The 19,983-nt window shown below is 44.7% G+C and overlaps 1 protein-coding gene across 1 annotated transcript in view; it reads right to left on the bottom strand.

Annotated features, from left to right (window-relative positions):
• The window catches only part of FAH (fumarylacetoacetate hydrolase), a 301,255-nt gene extending 281,777 nt beyond the window's left edge, over positions 1–19,478 (bottom strand). The window contains exon 1 of the mRNA XM_085644709.1: positions 19,140–19,478. Within this exon, the coding sequence (XP_085500835.1) occupies positions 19,140–19,220 (81 nt within the window). The 5' untranslated portion in view covers positions 19,221–19,478. The remainder of the gene's footprint in view (positions 1–19,139) is intronic.
• Positions 19,479–19,983: the final 505 nt, after the last annotated feature.

Here is a 19,983-nt window from a genome sequence, read left to right as displayed (position 1 = left end):
GACAGGTCACAGGTGGCGTTACACGTAGCCCAAAGACAAACCCGCACCCAGGGAAAACCCTGATCGATCCCACAGATAGGTAGTCACACCACAAATAGGTCCGAGGAGACTGGCCCAATTAAACAACTTTGGCCAAAGGTGCACATTCCCAAAATACCACAAAGCTAGATGCCACATGTAGTTAGGAACGCTCAGCCAATCAGGGCACGACATGTACACCGCACGGGGCGATCATGTGCTCACCACACCAGACATCTGGACATGCACATATTGGCCCACACTAGCTCTCCCCAACGACGAGAGCCATCTGTGTAACCTCTAATCAGATGGTTGTACCTGTTTACGACTAGGATGCTTTTTAAAGAATGGCAAAGTGTTTTATTGTACGCACAGAATTTATGTATGTGCGGCCAAAACGTCTGTACTCCGAGACGGTCTTCAGACGCGCCTCTGTCGATAATCTCATGGCTGCTGCATTTAATTGAACCAAAGTATTACTGTTTTGCCAAACGCCTCGTCTTTTCATTTGTTTCGGGTAAATTCATATTCGAGAAATATTTTGGCAAGTCAAATAGGAGAGATTGGTTTATCGAGCCCGACTGCTATCGAACGAAGAACCCAGGCCTGAACGGATTCACATCTGCAAAGTGAGATTGGTGAGCAGACGCAATAATGGATTAGAAGTTCTGCTGAATCCACGAAGTGGAGGTCTGTCCATCCAGAGACAGCAGTCACAGGGGAAGGGACTACATCTGATCCTTAGCCTTAAACTAAGACAAGCATGTAGATGACTTTTGCTTTTCCCTTAGTCAGCGAAAGTAGCTACAGTTTTTTTTGCCTCAACAGTTGAGTGTGACACAACTGATACACCCCTGGCCATTGGCGAGTCATATAGGGTCACTACCTGAATTTTATTTTTTTATTTAACGGGAGTTATCTAAGGGACTCTCAGGTTTCTTAACACTGAGGATTCTTGAAAGAAGTGAAGGGTGGACTTTTTCGTCTGGACCGCTGGCATCAGGCAGTTGGTACGCACAACCCCTGGGTGTACCATATGGTGTAATTCAGACGCGGTTAGGGAAAAATTCCGACCTTGGTGAATAAAGTATAGCTTGTGCCTGGCCAGCTGTCCCTTTTTTCTCCGAACAAATCCTTGCTATTTTTGTCCTCCAAGCGGATATTGACAGACTATCGAGCTCCCTTAGCTCCATGTGTTACACAGAGTATCCCTCTACTCGGGCTGTAGGCGCTGAGAAGGGACTAAGGTTTTTTTTTAACAAAGTCACAATTTTTTCTGTCAAATCTTTTCTCTTAGAGTCTTTTAGATTTTCCCATTTCATGCATTATTGAGGTTGTGTTGAAATTGTGCAAATTGTGCTTCATGTTTAAATGTTGTGTCATTTTAGTACATTTAAGAGTTTCATTAAGTAATAACTAGTTTTTGTCATTAATCGGTCCTCCATATTTGCTATTTCACTGCTAAAAGTCAATGCATATTGTTCTGATCTAACCATTACAATATTGTTACAGGTTTTTAATATTTCATTGCATTTGTCATTGTAAAATTGTTCAAAGTATTTTAATGCAGCAGTTTTCACTATAATTAGAGTAGAATTTGTAGTCATTTAAAATCTCAAGAACGGCTGTGGAATTTAATAAAATATCTACATGTCCATGGGATTAGTTGCTTCATAAATCTACTTGGCCAGTAAAAAAATCCACTTGTCCCTTTGGTTCCACACTGTGCAGCAACAAATTGTGGCAGCATGCTCATTACATAGGAGCTCTAATCATAGTCTCTCGGATTATTAAAGGGCTCATACTATAGAGAGGTTGGAATACGAGTGAGTCCCTTATTTTCCCACCTTTCTGCAGATCTACATACTTGGGCTGGGGGGTAGCGGTAAGCAAGAGTTCCAGGGTTGAAATGCCCTTTTGAGCCTGTACAAACCTACGAATGCATGTTTTAAGGGTTTTAATCTGCTCTTTTCTACGCTTTTCCATACTGTGAAAGTTTGGAAATTTTCTTCTGAAAAGGGCAGAAGTAAAACTTCTTCCAGAGTTGGGGGGAAAAAAAGTGGTTTGAGGGAAGGGGAACTTGTAGACGCTCAACAGATTTTCGCAGAAACAAATCTACACATGCATATTTGCGTGTGCTAAAATGCAGGTCACAAATATTTTCTAGGGGTATGATTTCCTGGCCTACTTCTGTTAATTTTTAATTCATAAAATCTGTAAATATGCACTAATGCAAGGACATACACTATGTATGCACTTTTATGACTTTCTTTAAGACTTGGGCCCCTAATTAGGTCGGCATTAACCAAGACCTTTTGTTTTTATTAAAATTATCTCTCGCTCTGCTGGCTTCACTGTGAGTGACAGTATCCTGCTCTTTCACAAAGAACATATATCGGCACACAAAGTAGTTTTGTTCAGTGCCAGGAACTACTGTGGATATGTGAGCTTTTTGAGACCAAAAGTTATTTTTTGCCAATGTTTGTTATAATGGTGAGGACCAGACAGCTACCACGACAATAAAGTTTTATCAAAACCATGTAAAAAAAAAAAAATGACATGCATTGACAAAACCAAAATGCTGACCACCAATGTCATACCTTTTGGCTTTGCCAATGCTTGTTTTTTTATCAGATCTCTCATGACCTTGTTTAAACTGGTTACACTGATTCCATTATATTTTTGGAAATTCTAGCACTCATCAAAACTTTCCTAAATGAAGCTTCAAAGAAACAGTACCCAATATTTCACAGTAGTTTAGCAAAACATTATTTCCAATTTGCATATTTTCTAGGCTCAACATTTTATTTTGAAAGCAAAGGATCATCGATCTTGCTTTCAAGCTTCTGCAGATATTTGCACCTAAACAGAGAGCCTTCTGGGAGCATCGTATGTAGCTTCATATTACTAAACTAACTTTGAAAATGTATGAATACAGTTTTTTACTGGAACCACTGTCTGTAGTGCAGTCCGATCTTACATTTCCTTAGAGTGCTCACCCTTGAAATAAAGGCTTTGCATTAATGGACCATAGATACAAGTTCAAACAGCATTAATATATAGATATAAATTCTACCTTAACGGCAGGCAACAGCTTTCCTGATCCATAATGTGGCATGGTACACTGGCAGCCAAAGGGTTTGTGAAGCGGGGGGCTAGGCCTACTTGTCCTAAAGACAAAATAAACATGGAAACTTTTTGCTCTTGACCCTAACCAATATGTCCTGGGAGTCGGGCTATAGAAATTCCACACTCCTGTCTCACGACTATCAAAAATGTGTAAATTCCTTAAAACAAGTTCCCTAACCCATCATGGAGACTCCACTCCCCATAAAGGCCCAGAACTTGAGAAAACATTGTTGTGAGGGTCACACCCATACCAAAACATACTCATTCCCCTGGCCTGGTGGGCAAACATTCGATACCAACATCATAGAGCACACAAAAACACACATACAGGTCAAAAGAGGGCTACACGAGAGGTCCTACTTGAACTATGAGCCCCAGCCGATAAAACTATCTCTGAGCCTGTAAGTGAGGCATCAGAACATCCCTGCCGGTGTGAACTGGGGGAGGTGCACTCACTGATGCTTGCCATCCTAGTCCCCCCTGCGCTGGGGTACACCAACCCACAGATCGAGGAGGCTGGTGGACCTTCCCCGGGTCAGCAAGCAACCAGCCCAGAAGAAGGCAGCCCCAGTTTAGTCCACTGCCAGGCTCCCCACGAGATTCAACTCCCTATCCATCGGTTGCGACCCATCAGGTCCAAGCAGAACAAGGAGCACATACTCCTAACCGCCCCACAGGACACCCTAAGGTCAGAGAGATGTTTGTGGCCGTCCTAGGAGGCGATTCCACCAGTAGAGGGGACAGGGGCCCCAGTCTTCCAAAATCCGACTCCGAAGGGGCAGCTGTGGGCTAGACTTCCCCATGCTATGTCCATGGTGCGGAGGAAGCATAAGGCACTGAGTTTGAGGTCAAGACATGACCTAGAAAAACAGCACGCAGCACTGAGCGAAGGAGAGGTGTGATTTAAGGATAGAAAGAGAGATAGAAAGGCAGGAGGACCAACTCCCTCTCCCCCGGAGGAACCCGGGGCTAGGCCCTTGGCCCCAAATGAGAATGAGCCCGAGGAAGAGTCAGAAGGAAGGCCCTAACAGAAGCACACAAACCACCTGGCCTTCGGCGCAGGAAAGGGCCGAGAAGGAAATACGTATTCAGGATAGCATGAATGAAACAGAACTGAGACACAGAAGGAGCAGGATGGCACCTTTACATGCGCACAAGGAGAGCGAGGACTAGGACGTCTACGCTCACCTCGAACACGCTGGTCAGGCAGACCAACTCCTAAAGAGATAGTGTCCAGAGAAGAGGGCAGGGTCTTCATGTGGCCTTTCTGCCATTTTCTGCCCCCACTGAAATGAAAGGGCAGGCCAATATGATCGCCCCTGGCTGAAGGAGGGATCCTTTGAACCGGAGGATATGGCTATTGCGGAGGACTGCATTCGACATGGAGGGGGATCCGAGATGGAACTACCCCTACGTGCATGAATGCCTGAGATGGTGGAGGCGTTATGTGAGGGAGAAACCAACTGAGCCGCCCGCGCCAGAATTTGTCCACTTCTGCAAAAAGGTGTTCCAGGATCCATCTATGTACCTTGGGCACAGATGAACAAAGAAGGGCTTAGAAACAAACTGCCCCCATTGATGGATGGGGCATGTAAGGGAATCTCTTGTTTTGAGAAAAAAATAAAATACAGGAATAAACTTAGCACTAGGTGACATCAAAAGTCTGCTCAGTAGTCTAATCAGAGAGAAGACAGACACAGTGGTTTCTCAAGCCTGCATCCCCTCAGTCACACTGAACACCACCAAGTATGACAGGGCCGCAATTAACTCATTTAGACACCAAATTTGGATGGCCCTTAGGGAGATATTCCCCGACCGCCCAAACGTTTGAGGATTGATGGCAGAAAGCATGAAACTTGGGAAGACTGTGACCCATTTCCCAGATAGAATGAGAGAACGATGGGGACAAGAGACAGGACAGCCCTGTACCAACACGGGCCTTCAGGTGGCATTCTTTTGCAACATCCTCAAAAAGGGACTACCCACTAAGACTCAAACTTGACTAGATAGCGTAGTGGGTTAGACACCAAACCTTGGCAAGAGATGCAGGCCCACATATTGCATTTTTACAGAAAGAAACAGGAGAAGAACAGGGGAAAGTAGGAGCAGGCCCAAACAGCCGCCGCCAAATTGGTCCAACACAAATTGAAGAAGACCGCTCTAGAGGGGGCTGTGTTCGCTGTTAGCATACAGATGGCACCAGTCTTAAAGGGAGCGCCCCCCGCACCCTAGAGGATATCTGCCCAATCCTAACGGCAGACACCAGAGTGGCTGGCCACAGACATGCCTAATGGAATGACACTATTGTTACAGACCAGGTCATATGACAATTGATAACGCCTGAAAGCATACCACGAACAAAAAGGCATAATCCCAAGACAGCCCACATAGAATACCCATACACAAAATCAACCTCAGAGCAACGCCATTGCAGCTTCCAATCACCCCCAGGGAAATTAGGCAACCGGTGCCACACCACAGCAGGGACAGAGTGGTTGGCTGAGCGCGTAGCAACAGTCACCGCAGATAGGGAGCCCGGCCCAGTCCAGCAAGGGCCACAACAGGGAGGAGTAGCTGTTTGGGGAAGCAATGCCTTTACACAATCACAAAATATGAACACAAAGTACTACAAGATAGCCCCCAACAGGATGTATCCCCCTCACACCATCATGCAGACACATTGGCTTACCTACATATGCAACAGTTGTGTAGGCTGCAAAATACTAGGTCGATCGGTAGGCCATGCCAGAGTTCACCATTTAGGTGCCCATAGGGGTCTGTTGGTCCCCCAGGGTGTGGCTAGCTGACCACGCCCCAGTGGAGGACAGTCTGTTGAGGGAGCAGGGCAGCACCCCAGTTGGTGCATAAAAGCGGGGCCCCCGAGGACTACTCACCCAAGTCCAACTTTGGGCGGGCTACATATGTCTCACCTACTTCAAGGTTCACTACCGAGTGGAGGCCCTCCGTTAGTTCCAAAATGAGGCGAATGCTCTGGTGTCAGGAGTCGGGTTCCTCACATGTGTAAGGCAAAGTTGTCCTCAAAACTCCAAAGAAACCACAATCACAGGATTCCAGTCTGTAATAGAAAATCCATTGAGTCCATTAACACCACCCACATGGTGCCGAGCACAACGAGTCTCAGCTGCACACCCGACCCTCGTTGGAAAACACAGCAAACAAACCAGATACCAGTCATTTCCCTACAGGTCCCTACGGGGGTCCATGAACGACCCTTTGATCACCTCTGCTATCCCTTGTTGAAAGCAGCAATGCCCAGACCACAGGTAAACGCCCACGAGGCAGCCTAGAAACAATCCAAAATTTTTAAAACCTTCCATAAAGAAGGTGTAACCCAATAACCTAACCCCGTTTAGAGAGAATCTCATTGGGCGCCACATGCAGAGACCAGACAAACACTCACCTGTCAACAGACAGACTACCAAATAATTAAGACTCCTCTCCGCTTCTCAAAATAACACGCAGCCCATGTAGGTCAAAAAGGACACCCTCACAACGACTAAAATAACACACCGTTTTACGGAGCAGCCCACAGAAGAAAATAAGATCCCCACCGTAGTAAGCAGAAAGGGAAGCAAAAGTACAAATAAAACTAAAACAAACTTAAAACTCACCATTCCCTAAAAGTGCAACCTTCATGCTCCAGTAAAGTCATAGAATGTACCTGTATAAAAGAAACCAGGAATTGTTCTAAAAACAAACTATGGATTTTTTCCAAGCTAACAAATAACCCACAGCTCTTATCCTAAAGGCTTGCGATCTAACCACATGTGCATCATTAAAGCAGCTGCCACATCTTCAGCCGAAGCCTCCAAAAGAAATTTCGATCACAGCCTCCAAAAGGACTTCCATAAGCCAACCGCTCAAGAGCATAGACTACAAATTGACTTTACAGCCATTTTTTTTTACAACAAACTCTCTTTTTAGCTCTTCCACAAGACACCTCTGGGTGCCACGACGACAGACATCTCCCCCGAAGACCATCCTGAAGCCTAGAAATGTTTAAGTTATTTACCCCTGTATTTGTTCACACATTCTGCTTAGCCGGGGTGCTTGCACGCACAGTCAATCCCCAAAATATGCCTAGTCGTATGAAACCCGCTTTGACATTCTTGCAACACATGCGCAGAGAACTCACGCACCTCACATACACTGAACCCAATGCTAGCCGCCCACATGCACTTCACAGCGGCCGCCTACACAAAACATGGTATCAACACATGACCACCGTAGGCACACAAACTACGAACAGGTCATGTTACATATGCTCACTGATACCCCACGACGTACTGTGGAAATGTGCCTTTTAATGAGCACACCGGTGCAGGAGTCACCCTTCTCTGTCCACGGGTCCATAATCCAACAAAATGGAGATTGGCACTGAAGCTGGAATTTAAATAACAAGTTTATTAATCACTCATGAGTGGGACTACGTCCACACATCACTCAAGTGCTGCCTGAGTTAGTACATTGAATAAACAGACCATGGTGCTTATATACAGAGTTTGTTGCAGAGTAAGCATGTAGTTACAAATAGAAGGTACAAGCCTACACAGGAATAGTTACAGCCAGACATGGACAGATGGGTAATCACTTAGTCAGCAAAGTGGGAGGGGGAACAGAACTGTTTACAACAGCACAAATGATTGACAGTTGCATCTTTAACCAGGTGCATTTTAGCAGCTACAGGCCTTTTCTCAGCACGTACATTGCTTTGGCTCAGTACAGAAGGAGTTAACTAAAGCTGATGACTCAAGCAGAATAGAAAGGAAAACAACAGTGAAGACAGAAGAATTACATAGCTGACAAAATGGATCCCACAAACAAGATGGCTTCAGCTTATGCGAACGGAAATTATTTCAGATTTCCACAGTAGGTGCAGACAGACTTTACTTACCCCAAGTGATAGCCCCCAAGAAAGCTAAATGCCTCATCCACCTGTATCTCTGTAGGATAAGTGCAAAGATACAACCCAGTAGAGTAGAACCACATGAAGCACTAGCAAACATCTCCCAATATGAGGCCAATCCCACAGGACTGTACCTTTTTACTGAACCTAGCGACATTCAGAGTTAGACAGGATGCGCAGACAGGGCACTGTAAGGGAGGACACCGTTTGGCCCAGAGACTTCGTAGAAAAGAGGTTCTCAGAGGTAGCAAAACCACCCAGTGTAGGGCCAGCCACCTCAAAAAGGCTAGGGGAAATGAGTCCAATGGGGAGGATCGAACTCCAGCACAGACACCCCATGCCAAGAAATCTGTGATAAATAGGTACAGGTGGTTGGAAGGGAAGGGGCAACCTCTAACTGTATGGTAACTTACACAGTTTTCTTTGTGTTTCAGAGGCGAAGGGACGATACCGCTCGGGACCAATGTCAACTGTGAAGGGGTGTTGCACATACCGAACCTGCAATGGCACCTCCACGCTAATGGTTTTCTACTGGCATTGTGGTGACTTTGCCTATGCCCAGCTTGTTACCAGATGGTGGGACCTCTGCGCCATTGTAAGCGTACACACCACAGCCCTGGTCAACCCTGGAGAAGATCTGTCTGAGTTGTTCCCACATCGGAAAAAAACACTGTTGCATCAGGCTTGAAGAAGAACTGTTGATTATTTTGGTTGGGCTCAATACAAGGACATTCCGGAAGAATTCAGACTGTTCACAGACAGTCAAATCAATGCAGGAGAGTCCATTCCTTTCTTCAACATTCAAACAAAAGCAAATGGCCGATGGTTACAAACTATCAGGTGGGAAATGTTAACAATGATTAATGACACTGAACCCGGCCTTAAGGTTATAAGGGAAGAACTGAGAGCCGTACACCTCATGGTGATGCAACATTGGTATGTTTTGGACTTGATGACGATGATGGAGGGAGAGGTGTGTGCCAAGATCGGTACTTCCTGTTGTACTTTTTATTTCTGGGAATTAGCTTGTTGATGGAAACTCTTGCTCTTGCCATCCAAGCGCTGAATCGTCTACAAACTGACATGAAGGAGGAGGGGTGCCCCTGGTTTCATAGTCTCTTCGCCTGGCTCCCGCAATGGGTGACCAGGCAGTGCACATCGCTGCTTCCTTGTGGTCATGGTTGTATTATTACTGTGTGGTTTCCTACAGGTGGGGTTTTCCTGCTGCAAAAACGCAGTCTGCAAACTAGGTAGTATGCAAATAGCTAGGGAAGGGATAACAGACACCACAGCAACACACATCATTTCAAATAATGTGATTGTCATGACGTACGAGGAAAATAATGTAGTTGAAAATTCAACTAGAGGGATACAATAGCAATGTATACCCTGATGTATGCATGCATAGCAGTGGCAGTACCAATAAATGTAATATCGGTGTACACTGTTATCTAGCACACACAATGATGTCAATACCAGTAAATGCAATTCTGATGACGCTGTAATCCAATGTTGATATACACCGTAAATTATGCAAGCATAATGACGCTCAATATCAGTGAATGCAATGTTAATGTACGATGTAACAACTGTCCATATAATAATGAGAATATCGGTAAATATGATATCTAGATCTGCTATGTTACAAATGCACGTACTCACAAACTCGTATCTTTGCTATCGGATTCATCCGAGATGACCTCCACAGCATCTCCAAGTCGGAGATACGTGGTCAGACAGGCCCTGCAAACCAAGCCTACCGATTGACAAGTCACAGGAGGGGATACTCTTAACCCAAAGACAAACACACACCCAGGGAAAACCTCTTTATCGATCCCACAGATAGGTAGTAACACCACAAACATGACTGAGGAGTTTGACCAAAGGTGCACATTCCCTAAATATCACAAAGTTAAATGCCACATGTAGTTAGGAACAATCACCAAATCAGGACACAACACACACGCCGCACGGGGTGATCATGTGCTCACCACACCAGACATGTCCCCTGGTCGACACTAGCTCTGTCCCAGGTCGAGAGTCATCTGTGCCCCCCTGTAGTGGAGACGGAGTTCTAGATGCACACATTGTTATGTTGGCATAAGCGTCTTGGAAGTTGAAACGCCATCTTGCCACTTTTTGCACACGATACTACAGATAGATGTTATTATGTGAAAACTGCTTGCTTGCCTTTTTTCACATGAGAACGGTCTGTTCACATCCCTAGACGTGCACCGCGACCTTGGTCTGAACATTGTGTGCAGAAACAGTCAGGGCCAACAGACAATGTATGCTTTTTAATTCAGGTTGATCGGCCCACGCTCTAGTCATAACACGCACTGTCACGTGGTTTTAGGCCACTCCCTATTTACAGTGCTAAGTTAGCTCAATCACGTTAGCTGTTGGAAAACCATCTTGTTGCTTTTGCTGCCTTTTGCACCCGACACTGTTGTTACATGTTATTCATTTGAGAAATGCAGACTCGCTCTTGTCTCAAGTGAATGTTATTTATACATCCTTAACAGTTGATAGTGCCCTTGGTCTGTACATCGAGTAAAGAACTGTTCTAGGACACTAGACGGTGCCGGCTGATTATGTTCAGGGTGATCGTACCACTGTTTAGTCACAACATGCACGCAGCTGCAAATACCAGAAAGTCGTGGGCTTTAATATCACAGCGCAGCATATTGTTAGGGCATTCGATAGAAGAGCTGTTGCAGAGAACACTGAGCTGATCCTGTGATGTGATACACCAAAGCTGATCTATACGGTATGGGGTCCCCTATGCAAGCCTATGAGACCTTCTAATAGTCTAATAATATTTTATTAGTTGCTAGAGAAAGGAGGGTGGTTGTTTTCCACTGTCATTAGTAATATGATCGTTCCTTTCATTTTCTATGGTATTGTAACAATGCTAATGGTAATGATCTTAACCATTTGTCTACTTATGTTAGCCAAAGTACTGTATAACAGGACTCGAGGTTTATGAATAAATTCTTTAAACTTTACTGTGTCTTAGTTATTCTGTTGTGGACTAATATATATGTGCAAACGGGTATTTCGGGTTCCCACCATTCCTGAGAATAACTAAGTCGCATGTTCTGGGTTGTCTATACATTGGGACCGCCGAGCTAAATCTCGGATAACGAATGTGACACTAAGCTAGTCGGATAAGGGGTTCTTAGTTCTGAAGGGAGTTTCTGGTACACCACAATTCTCTAAGGTTCTGGTTTCCTGCGCATAGTTCTGTGCATACGCAGAATCCCTACAACAGCACACAGCTGCAAATATCTGAAACTCGAGCACCTTTAATAATGCAGTTTGCATGCATTAGACACACATTCTGGAGAAGAACTTTTCCAGGCACAAAGCAAAGCTGATCCTGTGATGTGATTCGCCCAAACTGATATTTACGGTATGGGGTTCCCCATTCAAACCTAGAGACCTTCTATTAGTTTAATAATACTAGCTTACTAGCGAAGAGAGGGTGGTTGTATTCCACTATCATTTGTAATAGGATTTCTCCCTTCATTTTCTATGAAATTGTAACAATGCTGATGGTTTTATTCTTAATCATTTGTCTGCTTATGTTAGCCAAAGTACTGCATCTTAGGACACGTAGTTTATAAAATAAACGTTTTAAACTTTACGGTGTCTCTGATTACTCTTGTTGTGGACTGATAGGAGAATAATAACGAACAGGTATTTCTGATTCCCACCACTCCTGAGAGTACTCTAAGTCGCTTGTTCTGGGTTGTCTAATCATCGGTCGCTTCGAACTGATACGGAGAACGAATGAGACACTGATGCTAGTCGGATAGAGGTTCTGGGTACTGAGCTGAGTTTTTGGTACACCGCAATTCACGGAGGTCCTGGTTTCCTACGCATAGTTCTGTGCATTAGCAGAATCTCTGCAACATGGCGCACCTAAAGTTTGGTCTTATGATTTGAGACGCCTTAGTAGTGCTTATATTAGTCCACGACGCCCTCACTCTTGTTTCCGGATAACGGGAGTGACGGTTTTGACCTACCTATTGGGTTAATAGGTTCTATCAAGCTTGTCAATTAAAAAGGTTCTTTATATTTTTGAACCCTTGTGCTACTATAATATAGATTGTTTTTCTTCTCTGTGTCCTTATGGCTGCGTTCGATATTGCGGTGCATAGCCGTGCTCCGCAGTTCGGGGTACCGGACAATGGGATGGCTGTTATTTTTGTGGTGAGTGCAGATGCAGCATATCTCTACGAGTTGTTTTACTCTTGGGTTACTATGCCGGCGGTGAATGCGGACGACAGTACGTTTCACTCCTACACTCCCACGCGGGTCCCAGCGAATTATACTCCATATAGGATGCAAGAGATTCCCATTTCGCTTGGCAGCATCGCATTTGGTTTAATGGCGCCCTTTCCCATACGGGTACACCGGTTCAATTAGGCCCTTTGTCTATTCCGGGGGCCACTTGGCCGGATTTACACCTCATCCTCGTTATTTGAATGCTACGGTGGATGAGTTACGTGTCCTCCATACAGCCCTGATTACAGTACATCGGGCTTTAGTGCAATACGTTTCACGCAATGTGCAGGTGGGGGCACCTGTTGTTGCGGGACAGCCAGCTGGCCCGGCCGGGATTGTCATTAGTCCCGTAATGGTTAATTCGGTAATGGGCAAGCGCCCCCAGAATAAGGACGATTTGCCTTATTGGCTTGCTGAGAAATTTGACCAGCTGGAAGCAGTATTTCCACACTTACTCACCGTTAGTTTGCAGAAGGACTTAGTCCCAGAAGTGGCCAATTGTGACAACTGGGGTAAAGTTTTTGCAGCGGTCTACTCCAAGTGCTTCGGCACCCAGTCTATGGCCGTGCTTCCCTCCGTCATTAAACGTGTTCAAGATCAGCACGGGCCGGAGGCGGCGGTCGAGTTGGGAATGCGACTGGTTGGTTTGATGTTGTGGCCTCTCTCATCCTTGGTAACCTCAAGGGAGATGCGGTACACTTCCAAGTGGCGAATGGTTTAGCCCTCGTCGACGAACTCGATAAACCCCGAGAATTGACAAAAATTATTGCGGAAGCTTATAGAACTATTGGCCGCAGTAGTTTGGGGATTAAGCCTACTATTGTTATACCAGATATACAACAGCAAACTAAGGAGAGTTCGTCGTCGAAAGACGATCGTCCAATGTTTCCTAAACAGAATTGGAGAATTAAGAAGCAGGGAAAGCAGCAACAGAAACAGGGGTCTCGTCCTGCGTCCCCAGTGCAGGCCACTAGTGAACGCTCATATGATTTGCGCAATCGCACTAGAATTAGGTCTCCTGACAGATGTCAGGTTACTGAACAACGTTCTCCTCGTTCTTCACAGGAAACATCGGCCTCACAGTCCAGTGGCGGAGAACGTGGCAAGGGTCGGGGTGCCCAACGAGGACGTGAGCAACCCCGTCAGCCTGACGGTAAAGGCAAGCAGGACGAGTTTGCACGACAACGTCCCCCGTTTCAGAAGAAGAAGGTTGCTGCACTAACAGCGAGGTATGCCACAGATAGTGAGAACGCAGCTTCGGAACCTGACATGGGCACTAACGCTGCTCAACAGCGCAGCGGAGGTTACAGTAGTGCGGCAAGCACAGCGTCCATATCTGGAGGCGACAGCAACTGACACATTCATTACTGTAGAAACTGCAGATACTAGAGTGGCTCCCCCTGAAAGCCTATATGACATAGTCCTTTTGATTGAAAGTGACATACAACGTACAATACAAGGGATTTTTTGGGATAATCTGACCTCTACATATGATATTCTATTAGCAGAGGCAGACTGGCCCCCAGCTTTCATTTTGGCTGCTCCTAGAGGGGAGGAGATAATCCTTCCGTCCTTCGCACACACGGTGCCAAGGGATCACGCTCAAAGATTTGTGGAAGAGTGGGCCCAGGTGCTTGCTCCGGCTCTATACCGTACTCAGGTTGGGTGGGATAAATTGTCACCAAGCCATGAGATTCCTTTACAGTCTATGCCCCAGCCACAACCCCAATATCCCATGCACCGCGTAGCTAGATCTCACATCGCGGAAATCCTTGAACAATTGGAATATCAAGGTGTTATTGAAACCTGTGTGTCACCGATGAATAATCCTTTATTCACTGTAACTAAACCTGAAGGGTCGTACCGCCTAGTTTTAGATTACCGGCATTTAAACTCTCATTGTCGGACTTGTGCTGTACAGAATACCCACAGTTCAGCCCTCGTTGATAGTCTCGTGAGAAAAAGGTTTAAGACCACACTTGACATATCCAATGGCTTTTACAGCCATAACCTGTCCTCTATAAATAGTCCGTGGACAGCGTTTACTTCTGGCGGCAAACAAAAACAGTTTAAGAGATTAACCATGGGCTATAAAAACAGCCCTGGCGTCTTTGCCGCAAATGTAGTCTGTATGTTGGGGTTCAGATGGTTGACATTTTTGTTCAAAGGAAGGTCAGCAAGAGGGAAACTTTACATGGCTGAATATGGTCCCTCCATCCTAGGTTGGATGGACCAAAAGAATTTGCAAAATATTCTAGACCCGAATAGTGAAGAGAAAAGTACTCATTGTAGATGATTCGAGTAAGTTACAAGATAAAATGAGTAGGATGTTTCCTAAAGTTTTTAATAAGAATGTAGGAGCACTTAAAGGTTTTGAGCACACTATTGTGCTTAAAAAGATGCTGTGCCTAAGATACATAAAGTGAGGCCCATTCCTATATTATTAAGGGATGAAGTTGCCAAAGAGTTAGATGGGTTGATTGAGAGGAATGTGATTGAAGAGGTGAAAAGTTCGGAATGGATTTCTTCTGTGGTGGTGGCACGCAAGGCTAATGGTAAGATTCGCTCATGCATGGATTTGCACTACCTTAATAATAACCTTGTCATCGATAGGTTTCCGCTACCAAAGATCAATGAGATGGTGGCATCTCTCAAGGGTACTAGTTGGTTTTCCACCATTGATCTTTCGACGGCATACCACCAAGTTGTTTTAACGCCCGAATCAAGGAAGCTCACCACTTTCATAACACCTTGCGGTTGCTATCAATTAAAATGCATGCCTTTTAGCCTTGCCTCGGCAGCTGCTGTCTTCCAGCGCTTAATGCACAAGTTGTTTGGAAAAATGAGTGGTGTCAAGTTCTTTCTGGACGACATTTTAGTGTCTGCTAAGTGCAAAGAGGAGCACGATTACAAACTTAAAGAAGTGTTAGGTGTGTTACATGATGTTGGGTTAACTGTTGAAATCAGTAAATGCAAGTTTGCACAGAGGAGGGTATCGTATTTACGACATGTTATTTGTAAGGACGGTGTTCAACCCAAGCCAGCTCTAGTCAATGCCATTGTTGGTTCGCCTGCTCCGACTAGCAAGGAGGAGGTGAGATCATTTTTAGGCATGGCGGAGTACTGTGCAAAATGTATTCAAACTGATGCCAGTAAGGTATTCAACATTCGTACATCATTGAAGAAAAACACACAATTTGAATGGACTAGTGATTGTGAGACAGAGTTTAGTCAAGTGAAAAGTGATTTACAAAATGTTAGTTCTTTGAGCAGTTTTGACCCCAATCTGGAATGTATTTTGACAACCTATGCAAGTGACAAAGGTTTAGAAGCCGTATTATCTCGGAAGTGCGTGAATGATCGTGAAAACATAATATTGTTTGCTTCCTGATCATTATCTCCCACTGAAAGTAAATATCTGATTATTGACAGAGGCTTTAGCTTGCACTTGGGCTCTGGAGCATTTTGGTGTATTTGTTTGGGGGAAACCGGTAGTAATTCACACTGATCATCGCCCATTGATAAAAATTCTTACAACGGAGGGAAGTGTTACAGTGTCAGCCAGATTAGCTAGAATTTCCATGCGAATGAAGGAATTTGTTTAACCCCTTCCATGCTGCGGACGGCCAGCGCACAAGGAGTTACAAGTTGGTTTATGTACCGGGCAGGGAAATGCTATTGCTGATTGTCTGTCCAGGTTGCCAGTTCCAGTGGAAGAATGTTTAGACGACCCATGGGGGGGGTGGGATTTCAACAATGCACTTCTTCTAGATGCTGGTATACCAGCCATCAAGACAATTGAGTGAATGGAGGAACAAGGTAAAGACATTAGGTTAAGACTGGTTCAGGAGTGCTTGTGCAAGGGATGGCCCGAGAAGGACGACGTAACAGATGTTTTGAGACCTTTTTGGGAGGTTTGAACTGAACTGTCCTCCAGAGAGTCTGAGAAACAAGATGCTACAATTGTGCCATGAGGATCATTTTGGGATTGTAAGAACCAAGATCATTGTTAAAGGCACCTTTTGGTGGCCAGGAGTTGATAAGGCTGTGGAAAGATTTGTGAGAGATTGCGAGATTTGTTCTTCTGCTGACAAGTGTTTAAAAACCTTAAAACCTCCAATGAGTGAGGGTTTGTCCTAATCTGCCAAGGGGAGTTGTCGCGGTGGACATTTTTGGTCCTGTGGGAGAGTCTAAGGAATATGGTTTAGATGCCATTGATCTATTTTCTGAATGGCCTGTAGTAAAAATTGTTGAAAGAGTTGACACTGACACTGTTCACAAATTCCTGGACAAATTGTTTGTAATGGAAGGCTTACCGGCAAGTGTTTTAAGTGACAATGGAGTGCAGTTTACATCCAAAAGTGCCAAGGAGTATTTTGATAGAGAGGGTATCAAGCATAAAACCACGGCTCTTTACAACCCTAGTGGTAACGGCACTGTTGAGCACTTCAACAGTGTTTTGAAGGGGGTCATCCAAGCTGCTATGTCCAAGAAAAAGGATTGGAAGCTAGAATTGCAGAATGCTGTTTGGGCTTATAGGATCACCACTCATGATGCTACTGGTTTGCCTCCTTTCATTATCATGAGAAGCAGGAAACCCAGGTGTAAAGTTCTCCAGCTTGGCTTTATGATGGCACGCTGCAACAATGGTCAGCGGCAGAGGTTGGAAACAGATTGGTACAGGTGCATGATGAGAGTAAATTCTATTACGACAATGGTGTGAAAGAAGTACAGGTCAAGGTTGGTGATTTGGTACGATTGAAGAGACCTGGTAAAGTTTCTAAGGGCGAAAGTCAGTTCGGACCACCACAAGTAGTAGTGAACTGATGCATAATGCTGTGCGGTTCGATGATGGTAGACTGTGGAACCTTAAATGCATTGCGTACAGGGAAAATTGGAATGTTTTAAAAGAAGGATTGATGAGTGCTGATGGTGTGAAGGATACTGAATGGATGGAAGATATTCTTGACCCAAGTACCATTCAATCCAGAGTATCTTCTGATGTTGGTTTGGAAAGGGAGGTGGTGGAGAATGCTGTAGAGAAGGGCACGGTGGACGGCCAGAATAGTTTGGAAGCTCTACCCAGGGACACGGTAGTGCTGTTGGAAACTGCGGATGTTTTAGAAGGGGTGCAATCTGGAATTAATGAAGTGCGTTCAGCCGCCATGGATCCTGTTGTGGTAGCACAGGGTGTTGGTGAGAGTGGAAGAAGGGAGAGAGTCGTCCCGGGGTGGCTAAAGGAATATGTCATGTGGTTATAGTTTGATTTTTGTTCTGTGTATGGTTTTAGAAATTTGTATTGCAATCTTCAATGTGTCATATTGTTGTTCTATCTTTTTGAGTAAAGGGGGGGGGGGGTGTTGTGTATTGCTTATGATGGATTATTTTCTTGGAGCGAGGTATAGAATGCCTGTAGCATTCTTCCACGGTGTTCCAGTCCATTGCTCAGTTGCTACCTGCACCTTGGACTGGAAGCCATGCTGCCTGGCTCTCGCCTGTTCCGTTATTCTGCTAATAAACCTTATCTTCATGTTTCCAGTAGTCTTCCTTGACAACAATGACCACGCATATACGTGGTTATGGTACTGGTAACTGGCCCAGGGGACGTGCACCCAGCCCCTTTCATTGGCATGCACCGCGTCTCTCATGACGCGTGTGCTGGATGGGTGTGCAGTGAGTGGGACACCAGCAAACACTAGAACAAATGACTCTACAAGTAGGACTCTACAATGTCCACATATTCATTCTGAACACAAACTCTTTTCAATGATATTCATTCTCTTACAAAGGAATACGCTTCCACAGACTTGAATGGAGCATCCCTCTCTTTGTAAAACACACAAAACCTGCCTGCATCACCAAAAAGCCATACATGCTTCCACCCTTCACTGCCAGGTGTGCAAGCCAAACTCAGAATATCAGGTGGCCCCAGACCTTCACACAATGCTGAAAATGTACTGCTCAAACCTCCTACTTTCAAAAGAGAAAGATGTATGGTGCAAACCTTCTCAGGTAATTTGGAACAAACACAGATTTTCAAAACGGATTAAAACTCTTCTCTTCCAAAGACACGTCTATGAATAATTCAACCCGTATCATGACCCTCATGGCCACATGACATTTACGTGAGCTCAATTCTGTAAAAATGTATTCTGTACTTGTATTACCCTAATTGTGCCACCTTTCGTTTTGATAATCGTATCTGCAACCTCTTAATATCTATATTCCACCATGAGCATCTATAAGACTCTCAAACCTTATGGAACTATAATTCATTCGTAATTGTAACTCGTTAATATGTAAATTCCACCATGAGTACCTATAAGACTCCCACTCCTTATGTAATTTAGGGGCATATTATCAAGACATGGGATAAAATTATCGCTGCATTAACGGAAGAAAACTGCCGCTAAAACAGCGATAATGGGCTTGATAATATGCTCTATGGAATTCCAATTGAAGCCCATGTTAGATGTGAAGGACATCTAACATGGGCTTCAATTGGAATTTTATCGCCTGCCTAGATAATATGCCCCTTAGTTCGTACTATTTTAAAGCGCTCTGACACCGCTGGGTAAAGTTCGCGCTATTAAAAATGTATTAAATAAAATAAAACAGCCTCCTAGAACAGTTAATTCTCCATCCAAGAAAAGCGATCACCCCTCTCATAGCTCACATCACCCTCAGTGAACAGCCAATAGGTTGTCAGGTATGCACCGCCGCCTACTCCGAACAGACCTTTGCTCAGAAGTTCAGCCGAGCGATCACTCACCTCATCTCTAGTAGAAAAGACCCCATAGGGTAGATTCTGGATGGGGAAATCGGAGTTTTCTTCTACATCGATGAAAGACATTGTGTAATGTAGCGGCGTTGAGGTGCAGATGGATGAATGAGGGTGCTTTTCGCTGATCTTAAGGCGCAGGAGTTGTTCTGAAGGGAGCGCAGCACTCTCTACACACTCTGGATCACTTCCTGTCAGGGGCTTCTATAACTGACAAATGGGGCGCACCAGACCCCTGTAAAACTAACTGCACATATTTTTGATAAAAGAAGGTGGCACGGTTGGCTCCGCCCCTTCTATTCAGCCAATCACGAGCGAAGTATCTGTCCCACCCACTGGCTAACTACAACCAGCTGTGTAACAGTCTGACTTGCCCTCGCGTGCGTGGCCGCCTGAAACTCCTCCCAACCCCGGAACTCCGGTCTACAATGTGCCTGAAACGGGAATTTAAAAGTGCAGCAGCTCACTATCCCAGACAGTTTTTGACAAATAACAAGTGGCAGTACTGTACAAGAAAAAGTACTACATTTCTGTTAAGAATTGCTGGTAGACTTTCAAATTAAAATGCCGTTACTGATGTAGCTAGAGCGGCCGACTTTGAAACTGGGGAACATTGCTGCCAAGGTTTCAGATTGCTATGTGTGACATGTTCATAATTTTAGTGTAATAATGAGTGATATTTCAACGACTATGAGTGACACTTTCTCGTAAGCAAAATCAAGCGATGAAGACGAAGGAAACATAAATATTAGTAATTACTACCAACTGAGCAAAAAAAAGCACTAATTGTATCTTAAAATTGCTTCAAAGCACCAGAAATGGAAGGACACTAACG

This window comes from Triturus cristatus, chromosome 3_1 (assembly GCF_964204655.1).
Source record: "Triturus cristatus chromosome 3_1, aTriCri1.1, whole genome shotgun sequence".
In the NCBI taxonomy this organism is placed as follows: Eukaryota; Metazoa; Chordata; class Amphibia; order Caudata; family Salamandridae; genus Triturus; species Triturus cristatus.
Note: the sequence above shows the minus strand (reverse complement) of the source record. Positions and strands in the feature narration are given on the sequence as shown.